This window comes from Mobula birostris, chromosome 5 (genome assembly GCF_030028105.1).
Source record: "Mobula birostris isolate sMobBir1 chromosome 5, sMobBir1.hap1, whole genome shotgun sequence".
Taxonomy (NCBI): Eukaryota; Metazoa; Chordata; class Chondrichthyes; order Myliobatiformes; family Myliobatidae; genus Mobula; species Mobula birostris.
The window spans coordinates 74339070-74351383 of record NC_092374.1 but is presented as its reverse complement, the minus strand read 5'-3'; the positions used below and the strand labels follow the sequence as shown (position 1 = coordinate 74351383).

The following is a 12314-nucleotide window of genomic DNA, read 5'->3' as shown; positions in this document are numbered from 1 at the left end:
GAAAACAAATTAAAAGGATAATGCAACTGGGCAGGGCTCAACACATTCACAGAGTCTCTTAAGGCAAAGTCCTCGCACACACAAAAGCAAACTGACGTGTGGTTACACTTCACATTTCTCCGCATTCAAGTTATACACACTCTATTTGCAGGGAAGAGTATGCAGGTCAAATGACCCCTCCCTGTGAGGATGAGGTGCAAATGTGCTAACCACTCCCCGATACCAACTGCTGCTGAACATTAACAAAAGGAATTCTGCAGATGCTGGAAATTCAAGCAACACACATAAAAATTGCTGGTGAACGCAACAGGCCAGGCAGCATCTCTAGGAAGAGGTGCAGTCGACGTTTCAGGCCAAGACCCTTCGTCAGGACTAACTGAAGGACTGTAACCATATGTCCTATCATTCCAGAAGTTAATTCAATATCCTCAGGCAGGTTAACACTCGCTGTATAATTCTGTGATAAGGTCCAACTGGCATAGAACTTTAGTACCCTCCTCTACAGTGCTCCATTCTGTTTGGTGTTTTAAGTGCCATTCAGAAACAGTGGGATACCGAAATTTAATTGTAGTCATTACTGAACCTAGAGTGATACATTATGCTCTGGGGAAGCATGCATCATTCTCAGGGCATTATTGATCACATATTGAGAGGATAGGCTCCCTAAAGAACCCATAATTTTGTTAGATAGGATCACTCCTGTACCCTCCTCATCCCATAACCTCAATAACCAAAAGGCTTCCCAGCCTTTTGTCTGTTCCTATCCCCTAAACTTGCTAATTCCTTAGTGGAAAATTCTCTGATCTCTGTTGTCTTGAAGAGGTCCATTACACCATCCCCTACATATTCCTGATCCTCCTCCCTCTCCTGAGAGGAAGAAATTGCAGGCCAATGCCACTCATGTTGTGTGTAGGAACGCATGATCACTAGCCTGGCCCATACTGTTTGAGGTACATTGGAGAGGGTGATCATTTTGAGGATTAAACTGAGGGGCCCATACTACCCTCTCTTCATCAATTTTATCATCCAGCCTGACATCTCCATTAACCAACCCCACTGTAGGATCATCACCCCACCTTATCATGGCTTGTACCTTAACAGGGTTGGGCTGCCAACCTGCTTGGTGCACAGCATCTAAGTGCTGTAGCTTTATTAGTTGACAAGCTATCTCTATATTCTCATCCTCTAACTTTGCAGCTCGAGTCTGGGCCATCAATAATTATTCTTTCAGAATAATACAGCACTAACAGATTTTCCAATTCATTCTTATGACTCGCTGTAGGTTTATGCTGATATCTTACAATCACTGCAAACAGCCAGAAACCATCCCATCGGCTGTCCTTTCTCTTGAGAAAACCCAACGATTTAAGTATGGAAACAATGTGGTGTCGCATTTCAACCCTTGTGAAATCTAACTGGTCTGACCAATTTACTGGCATTCCATAACCCATAGGAGATTAGCAAGACTTCCAAAGTCTTATTATCTGTCCATCTTGGTACTTTGCATCTCTCATATGAGGGTTCCTCTCTTTTAATTAACCTTTTAAAGAAATGTATTTCTGCTCAAATAACAAGGCCCTGCTCGCAGCACAAAATGTAACATTGTATTAGGTTCATGAGGCTGGCGAGTGAGACAGAAAACACTGACTGCTAAAAAAATATGTTAATCATTTATTTACAACAGTAAAAATTCGACGAATCATTCATTTTCCCCAAGTTACAGAAACAACAAAGCTGAATATTCAACAAATATACTTCGCTAAAAGTCCCTGCAGAGCATGCCTTTGCAATGGTTATGTGTACTGCTGGCCTTAAACAAAGGAAGAGAGAGCAAGACCTTTTCCACGTATTATTTTATACCCGGGATATTTGAAACTGGACACCTATTGCTAACCAATAGGAAAAGCAGCTGCAGTTTCTAAACTAACTATTCACAACAAAGCAACTTTCGACAGGCAGAATAAGCCACCTCACCACTCCCCACAACCCACACAGAAGAGGGTATTTGGGGCTCTTACGTCTTTACTGTCATCTATTTCTTGGGGTTTTTCTTCTGTTTTTGAGGATCGCTGCGGAGAGTAAGAATTTGAGTTTTGAACCATTTTCCATCCAGTCTCCTGAATTACCTTGTTTACAGTCTGCAGCCAATCATGATTTCAGCATCACCTTTCACCATGGCCTTTCAGAAGTATGCTCACCTATGCCCCATAGATCTGGCAATCTTTGAGTTCTTGACTTCATCTTCAATTTGCCTTATGCAGCAGTTTGAAGCCATGAAGGGGTGAACCTTCCCATATGTTATTACGTGTATTTGTGTTACTCTGAAGGAAAGAAAGCACTATTTTAGCAGTTGGACTATAGCCACAAAGGGATAATTCCTCTAGGACATGCTGATTCACAAAAGAAGCAATTAAACTTGAAAAGCATAAGAATGTTTTCTTTAACCATTATTTGTAATGATTTGATTGTATATACAGTACTCTGCAAAAGTCTTAGGCACACATATATAGCTAGGGTGCCTAAAATTTTTGCATGCACAGTTTGTCAACGTGGAGCAGAGAGCAAGTTTGTAAATCTGGCGGGAGCAAAGGATGATAGGAATGGTGAGGGAGAGGTGTGGGTCAGGTGGCAGAGAAGGAGTGCCAGGGGCAGGGGTGACTTAGGTGCAGACTCCTGGCAAGGTAACCTGATCCCAAAAAATTGGTTTATTGATCATTACAGAATGTCTCTCTGGTGCCTCCTGTTCCTTCCCCTCTCCCTGCTCACTTCCCATTCTCAGTCCATAATAGAGACCTATATCAGAATCAAGTTAATCATCACTCACATATGTCATGAAATATGTTTTCGTTGCAGCAGCAGGACATGCAATACATGAAACTGCTACAGAACTGTGCAATGGTCTGAGTACATTCACTATATATATGTGCCTCAGACTTTTACACAGTACTTGTCTTTCTTTCATTTATTTTAATGTATTTTCAAGACACACCACCATTAAAATTTATTTTCATTTAGTACAAATTATATACTTAATATCACAGTAATAAATCACACTGTTGTGCAGCTGCTGTCATTGCTGCACACATAGTCATGGCTCACCTAAAAAGATTGCTAATAACATGAATTTCATGTTAATATGTTTAAACTACTTATTGATTGTTTTAATACAGTACATGAAACTTTCCACTTATCCCTAGTGAATTGAATAATTCTATAATATTCATACTTGTATTGAGCAGCCAATTTGTTGCAGCATTGATTGCATCTGACCCTCTCTCTTTGCCTAAAGAGAAGTTGATTACTAACCTATGAATGTTATCCCCAACTATATGCTTGTGCAACAGCATTGTGGCTATCTTCGAGGAAAGGACTCCTATGAGCGGCAGAGAAATTTAATAAATATAACTTATCTAGGATGCTCCATTAAGAAATGAGCGATATTATGTGAAAGAACCAATGTAAAAATGATCCCATGTGCAGAAAGTGGAACACAGCATTGCACATTGTAGAAAAGTGGCACACAGCAGTTCCACTTGATCAGATCACACTGCTGTGTTCCACTTTTCTGCACATGGGATCATTTTTACATCACAGTTCAACAGACATGTCCTAAGTCTTTGAAATCCTCAGTTGGTTCAATGGTTTAGTGTCAACCTCAGTTGGGGTTTAAGGAGGAATTTCTCAAAGATGCTTGTGTACTTTACTAGCTTGAAGTATTGGTCCCTCAAGTATCTCGCTAGCTATTGAATGTGCATTACTCTTATTTGCCAATCCCTCAATAATGTCTAAGGATGAGGTCTCAGGGTACTTGGAGGCACATGATAAAATAGACCAAAGACTACATGGTTTCCTGAAGAGAAATCTTACCTAAGAAATCTCTTGGAATTCTTTGAGGAAATAATAAGCAGGATAGACAAAGGAGAGTTGGTAGATGTTGTGTACGTGGATTTTCAGAAGGCCTTTGACAAGGTGCTGCACGTGAGGCTGCTTAACTAAAAAAGAACCTATGTTTAGTATAGGAGCAGAGAGGTCTTTCTGCAGTTGTACAGGGCCCTGGTGAGACCACACCTGGAATATTGTGCACAGTTTTGGTCTCCAAATTCGAGGAAGGACATTCTAGCTATTGAGGGAGTGCAGCGTAGGTTCACGAGGTTAATTCCTGGGATGGCGGGACTGTCACATGCTGAAAGATTGGAGTGACTGGGGTTGTATACACTGGAATTTAGAAGGATGAGAAGGGATCTGATTGAAACATATAAGATTATTAAGGGATTGAACACGCTAGAGGCAGGAAACATGTTCCCGATGTTGGGGGAGTCCAGAACCAGAGGACACAGTTTAAGAATAAGGTGTAGGCAATTTAGAACGGAGTTGAGGAAAAACTTTTTCACACAGAGGGATGTGGTTCTGTGGAATGCTCTGCCTCAGAAGGCAGTGGAGGCCAATTCTCTGGATTCTTTCAAGAAAGAGTTAGATAGAGCTCTTGAAGATAACGGAGTGAAGGGATATGGGGAGAAGGCAGGAAAAGGGTACTGATAGTGGATGATCAGCCATGATCACAGTGAATGGTGGTCCTGGCTCGAAGGGCTGAATGGCCTACTCCTACACCTATTGTCTATTGTTAATACAGGAAAGATATTAATATGGATAACGGATTGGCTGATTGGCAGGAGGCAAAGAGTGGAAATAAAAGGAGACTTTTCTGGTTGGCTGCTGCTGACCAGTAGTGTTTAGCAAGGGGGTCAGTGTTGGGAATGCTTCTTTTTATGTTATATGCCAATGATTTGGATAGCAGAATTGTTGGCTTTATGACTAATTTTGTGGACAATACGAAGATAGGTGGAGGGACAGGTAGTGTTGAAGAAGCAGGGAGGCTGCAGAAGAAATTAGACATATTAGGAGAATGAGTAAAGTAATGACAGTAGAATACTATGTTGGGAAGTGTATTGTCATGCACTTTGGTTGAAGGAACAAAAGCAGAGACTATTTTCTAAATAGGCAGAAAATTCAAAAATCCAAGGTGCAAAGTGACTTGGGAGTCCTCATGCAGGATTCCCATTAAGGTTAACTTACAGGTTGAGACAGTGATAAGAAAGGCAAATGTAATGTTAGTATTCATTTTGAGAGAACTAGAATATGAAAGCAAGGATGTAATGCTGAGCCACTAGTGAGGCCTCACTTGAAGTATTGTGCGCAGTTTTGGGCCCCTTATTTAAGAAGGGATCTATTGGCATTGGTGAGGGTCAGTGAAGGTTCATGATAATGATTCCAGGAATGAAAGAGTTATTGTATGAGGAGCATTTGATGGCTTTGGGCCTGTACTTGATGTAATTTTGAAGAATGAGGGGAGAATCTTATTAAAAGCTATTGAATGTTGAAAGGCCTTGATAGAGTAGATGTGGAGAGGATGTTTCCTGTGGTGGGGAACCTAGGACCACAGGGCACAGCCTCGGAATAGAGGGACATCCATTTAGAACTGAGATGAGTAGAAATTTCTTAAGCCTGTGGGTGGTGAGTTGTGGAACTCATTGCCACAAGTGGCTGTGGAGGCCTGGTGATAGGCTCTTTGTTAGTCAGTGTTGAAAGGTTTGCAGGGAGAAGGCAGGAGAATTGGGTTGAGAAGGAATATAGATCAGCCATGATGAAATGGTGGAGCAGACTCAATGGGCCGAATGACCTGATTCTGCTCCTATTTCTTCTGGTCTTGTGGTGTTCTAGTCTAGCCAGTATTGATAAATGGTATTCCAAGAGGACCCCTCACCGTCAGAGCTGAGCAAAATGTACTTTCTGCCAAAATTGCAATTTGTTAAACATCGTACCCTTCATTAGGAAATAGACATAGTTGATTTCAACCCATATTCATGCTACAAGTTCAGGAAATCACTCACTGAAGTATTATATATTCTGCAGATTGTTTTTCAAGATATTAAGACTTACAAATTTTCTGGACGCTCAGCTGATTATTGGCTAAAATGTATTAAGAAGGTTTCTAATACAGATAAAATCAGTTTGTATGAATTGGGGACTATGACTATGTTTGTGGTTAGGAGAAACATCCCTAGTTGAGGACTACCCTGACTAAGTACCATCAAAGGCTTGAGAGCATTGATCTATATATTTTCTGATAAATAGCACACTGGGGAAAACATCAACTTACACTCAGGTGTTTCTTCTGCTCCTATCTTCATTACTGGTGTATAACAAAAAGCTGCAGATTGAGATCCAGTTTCCACACAAATGCATCTTAGGTTTATTGAATAAAATACCTTCATATGATCAGATTGGAATGGATTATAATGATATTTTTTTCTTCTTTTCCTTCAGTGGAATCCTTTCAGACTTATTTCCAGGAGTTGTTATTCCAGATCATGATTACGGTTCATTCCAACAAACAACTGTTGATGTAATGCTTAATCGGGGCCTGCAGGCTGTCCCAGCAATGATTGTAAAGGTGATACAATTATATGAGACCATGATTGTACGGCATGGCGTTATGCTGGTTGGGCCTACTGGAAGTGGCAAAACAACGGTTTATCAGATTCTGGCTGATACTCTAGGAACCCTGCATAAAGCTGGTGAGACAAACCCAAACTATCAGCCTGTAAAAACATATATACTCAATCCCAAATCAATCACAATGGGAGAATTGTATGGAGAGGTAAACAACACTACAATGGAATGGAAAGATGGCCTTATGGCACTCAGTGTTCGTGCAGCAGTAAATGATGACACTCAGGAACACAAATGGATTATCTGTGATGGGCCAGTTGATGCACTGTGGATTGAGAATATGAATACAGTACTTGATGATAACAAAATGCTGTGTCTCGCAAACAGTGAACGGATTAAACTCACTCCTTATATTCATATGATGTTTGAGGTAGGTAATTCTAAAATGGTTAATTATTTTATTTAGAGATACAGCACTGAACTGGCCCGTTGGCCCAATGATCCACAGTGCTCCGTAACCCACCTATTTAACCCAAGACTAATCACAACAATTTACAATGAACAATTAATCTACTAACCAGTGTGTCTTTGGAATGTGGGTTGAACCTGGAGCACCAGGAGGAAGCCCATGTGTGCATGGGGAGGATATACAAGCTCCTTACATACGGTATCAGAACTGGACTCTGAACTCAGAACATTACCCTCCCCACCCCCCTTGTTAACCGCTATGCTACTATGGCATTTTGAATTAATTATGCATATTGGGCCTTCCAGAATTTCAACAACAAAATTTCTTACCTGCTATCTTTAACAATTGTTCAGAAGTTGATCATAAAAATGTCTGCTGCTTTAGTTTCAAACGTATTGAAGTGAATTGGTAATTGTATTTTAAACTTTATGAAATATTTAATTATCAAATCTAAGTTGATCTATAAAGTTTATGCTTTATAAACATGTAATTTCTAATGGTCATGTGGGAAAGGAGGGCTGTTGCAGGAATACAGCATCCATCATCAGGACCCCTGATGAGATAGTGAAAAAATGCATGGTGAAAATTCTCTTTGGCATTGAAACAATAATGTGACTCATGAAGCAGACATTTAGTCTATTAAGTATTGTGACACCCCAGCAGAACAATACAATTAATCCCGTTTCCCCTTTCTTTATTTCTTTATACCCTACAACTTTCCTCTCTGAGCTGCCCATCAACTTTCCTGTCTTTCATCACTAACCTATATCAAGGCTAATTTAGAACAGAGAGTTAAACCTTTAAGCACACCTTGGGCCATGGGAAGTAAGAAAAGAATCTAATGTGGTCAAGGAAAAATTATGCATGCTTTGTGCAAATAGCCTAGGTGGCTCTGTGATGAACTCTACCAGCCACTACTTTCATTTTATATTGAAATAGTCTACCTGTAGTTTTTAAATGGTTAGTACAGTCCTTTTCATTTGTGTAAAGTGTGTCACACAAAATATGATGCAAGTATGCAGTATAAATATTTGGAAGTATTCACAAATTGCAGAACCCAGTTATTGTTGGTGTATTGATATTGATTAGTAGGATTGAATTTAGCTAATCTATGGCAAAATATTTTTGTTGCTTTCCAGGTACAAGACTTAAAGGTGGCCTCACCTGCCACTGTTAGCAGGTGTGGAATGGTATATATTGATGCAGAGGAACTCAAATGGATGCCATATGTGAACACATGGATGAATCGGATTTCAGATAATGTAAGCTATAATATTCATAAATTGTGGTTTAGATGTTATGGAATGAAGTTGATTTATTAAGTATGTTACCTTGTACAATAGGACAGATCTTCTGATACGACAGGTTTGCTGGTTATCAATGCTCTGGGCTACAATTTCCTTCCATTGTTGTCTGAGGCAAAGCTATGGCCTTAAAAAATAGCAAATCTGGGGTATTTTATAATCAAAAAATTTCAGATGAGCTTCATGATTGAGGATTGCTCTTGGTCTTCAGGTTCTCCGTGACATAGTGCACGATGATGGCACTGTGCAGTAGTTTTTTCAGTAAAATTACTTTTTGGATAGTTAGTTTTTTGTTACATATTTTGCAAGTGTATGATATTGGTAACGTTCAGCGGCATGCCTAGGCAAGCTGGAGGTATAGTTATCGGTTATTGTTCTTTGGCTACTTTTTGAAATAACTTAATCTTCTGTAACTATATTTACGATATCCGTTTTCCTTAGTTAATTCATATTGAAGTGTTTGGTGTAGTAGTTAATTCGGGATACTTAAGGTATTGGGGACTTTGGTTATTTTGCTGAATGTTAATATCTATGAACTGAAGAAAAAATTTACTTTTATTCAGCTAACATTTGAATCAAAGCAGCACCTAATGGGACTTTTTGAAAGTTGTGTTGAAAATGGGTTGCACTTTGTCACCAAGAAATGCACACAGGGAATCCCACAGGTTGACATTAGCAAGGTCACTACTCTCTGCTGCCTTCTTGAATCTCTGCTTCTGGGAAAATATGGTCCGGATCTCAGCATGGTAAGTGAAATATGTCTTATCATTGGTGTAAAGATTTACTTGATGTAAGCAAATATATGTGTATAAACCATTATCACTAATTTGTTGTAACTTTTACAAATATACAGGTAGATTGAAAATGAACTATTTTTGTGTTTTGTTATTAGTAAGAGATATAATCTTTATATTACGAAGTATCAACTCATGGAGGTTTTAGTTAATCTATCATTTCAAGCCAATTGGTATGTAATTATAGTAGAATGGGAAATTATAATATATTGTACATGTGCTAGCATGTACATTATATTAAACCCATGGTGTAACCTTTATTTTTATTTGTAATGTACAGCAGGAGACTTGAAAAAAAACAGACATATATACTCAGTGGCAACTTTATTAGGTAGACCTGTACACCTGCTTATTAATGCAAATATTTAATCAGCTAACCACATGGCAGTAACCCAATATTTAAAAGCATGAGGTTCATTTGTTGTTCAGACCAAATATCAGATTGGGGAAGAAATGTGATCAAAATCACTTTTACTGTGGAATGATTGTTGCTGCCAAACAGGGCAGTTTGATTATCTCAAGGTTCAAAGTACATTTATTATCAAAGTATGTATGCAGTATACATCTCAGATTCATCTCTAGACAGCCACAAAACAAAGAAAACCATGGTAGCTGTTCAAAAAACAGCAATGCCCCTGCGTGCAACAAAAAAGCAAATTGTGCAAAATCAGCTAAGTGCCAGATCGCTCAATCAATCTTCAAACTGTAAATCATTGGCTCTCGCAGTACCTGAAAGCACATTTAAAATAAAAAGAAAGCATAAAAGAAGTGAAAGAAACAGTTTTGTGGACTATCTGGAGATGTCGCCCGAGATAGCATTGTTCGCTGGTGCCATCTTGATCAGAAACTGCTGATATCCTGGAATTTTCACACAAAACAGTCTCCTGAGTTAACAGATAAAGCTGCAAGCACAAAACAATATCCAGTGAGAGGCAGTTTTGTGGGCAAAATTGGCTTGTTAGTGAGAGAGGTCAGAGGAGAATGGCCAGACTGCTTCAAGCTGACAAGGAGGCAACAGTGACTCAACTATCCATGTGTACAACAGTGGTGTCTAGAAGAGCATTTCTGAACACAAAGCACATCAAACCTTGAAGTAATGGACTATAACAGCAGAAGACTATGAGCATATGTTCATTAGCCACTTTATTAGGTACAGAGCATACCTAATAAGGTCACTACTGAGTGTAGATCCCAAAGATTCTTACAGTTAGGGAACAGCTTTACATTGATGGTGATTACTTGTTAAGTCAATGGGTCATTCTTAGAGATATAAAATTCAAAGCATAATGAGAATACAATCCATGATTTATTTCCCTGAAAGGGAAAGTAAACCAGTGAGTATCTGTGCATCAGTAAGGCAATCAAGCTTTTTTCTATGTCTTCTTAGGCCATGCCACAGGTTCATTCTTGACTAACTTCACTCCAGTTCTAGGTTTCTGAGATGGCTGATTAGACAAATGTTGGGTCATAGACATTACTACATGTGAGGTTGAAAGTTCTTTATAAGACATGAGGATGGGTGGTGTTGGAAGTTAGCACATTGCCCATTGATTGCATAAGGATTCTGATGCTTCTGAAGAAGAGATTTAATGCTTTCAGAGCTTTTCTTGATGTTCTTTCTCTATTTTATTTAGGTCAAGGACTTTCTTGATTTAGTGAGATTGTCATATTTTTCTTAGAGAATTTGAGAACATCCTTGAAAATTTATTTTATTTTTCTTGTAATCCCTTACCATGACAATGTTCAGAGTAGAGTAGCTAGTATCAGGCATGGAAGAGGGTATTGTTGGCATCATAGATAGTTGAGTATAATTAGAGCCTTGATACAGGGTTGTTGGACTGGCAGCTGACTCTGATTAGGTTCACTACTCCTGCCAGTGGATAGGGAAGACTTTGCAGAGATTTTAGATCCTGGGCTCTTCTCCCATGCTCTGAAAAGCTTGTAGCAATCGTCTATCACTCAGAAGAATACAAAAGGGTGGGAATTATTATTGCCTAGTAGATCAAGCTAGATTTGAGGTCTTATTATGGCAAAAATAAACTTACACTGTAACGTAGCATGAGTAGAATATCCCAAATTCTGTGTTTGATATCATTGTGTTTTACTGCTTGCCTGTGTCAGCTGGGAGTTACTGGTTGTCAATTGAAATTCGTTAATCATTCTATATGAATGATATTTATGAACTTTACACTCAAGTATTTGCTCACTATAGTTCCTAACTTTCTTTGAACTTCCCAATGAAAGCAAAATAAGTAAAAGAAAGTAAACAATGGTAATTAAAGGAGCATGGCAGGGTACATATGATGGTACTGTCAACCTACAGTGATGTTTTTCAGGCAGCCCAGAAAACTGCTAGATACCCAGGATTCTGAAAGAAGTGTTTGAAAAGATTGTGAAGGCATTAGTAATGATAATTTAAGAATTACTAGAATCTGCAATGGTTCTGGAGGACTGGAAATTTGCAAATGTCACTCCACTCTTTAAGAAAGGAGGGAGGTAGAAGAAAGCAAATTATAGGCCAAATAGGCTAACTTCAGAGGTTGGGAAGATGTTGGAGTCCTTTATTAAAGATGAGAAGATAAAATAGACCAAAATCAACATGGTTTCCTTAAGGGGAAATCTTGCCTGACAAACCTGTAGGAATTCTTTGAGGAAGTAACAATCAGGATAGACAGAGCAGAGTCAGCGGATGCTGTATACTTAGATTTTTAGAAGGCTTTTGACAAAGTGTTGCACGTCATACTGCTTAACAAGAAAAGGACATATAGTATTACAGGAAAAATGCTAGCATGGATAGAAGATGGACTGGCTGGCAGGAGGCAGAGAGTGGGAATAAAAGGGGCCTTTTCTGGTTGGCTGCCAGTGATTGGTAGTATTCCAAAGGGTTGATGTTGGGACTGCTTCTTTTCTCATTATATGTCAATGATTTGGATGATGGAATTGATAGCTTTTTGGCCGAGTTTGCAGACTAAACAAAGATAGGTAGAGGAGCATGTAGTGTTAAAGAAGCAGGAAATCTGTAGAAGGACTTGGATAGATTGGGTGAATGGGCAAAGAAGTGGCAGATGGAATATAGTGTTGGGAAGTGTATTTTCGTGTACTTTGTAAGAAAGAATGAATGCATAGACCATTTTCTAAATGGGGCAGAAATAAAAAAAATCAGTGGTGCAAAGAGATGTGGGGTTTCTCGAGCAGAGTTCCCTAAATGTGAACTTGCAGGTTGAGTCAGCGGTAAGGAAGACAAATGCAATGCTAGCATTCATTTCAAGAAAACTAGAATATAAAAGCAAGGATGCA

General features: G+C 39.1%; 1 protein-coding gene across 3 annotated transcripts in view; it reads left to right on the top strand.

Moving 5' to 3' along the window:
* Positions 1-12314, top strand: part of dnah6 (dynein, axonemal, heavy chain 6) — a 408231-nt gene that overhangs the window by 176675 nt on the left and 219242 nt on the right. For 2 of the 3 annotated variants that reach the window (XM_072258210.1, XM_072258212.1), the window contains 3 exons: positions 6325-6880; positions 8059-8181; positions 8787-8969. In XM_072258210.1, the coding sequence (XP_072114311.1) occupies positions 6325-6880; positions 8059-8181; positions 8787-8969 (862 nt within the window). The remainder of the gene's footprint in view (positions 1-6324; positions 6881-8058; positions 8182-8786; positions 8970-12314) is intronic. The other variant, XM_072258211.1, reaches the window with a different exon arrangement.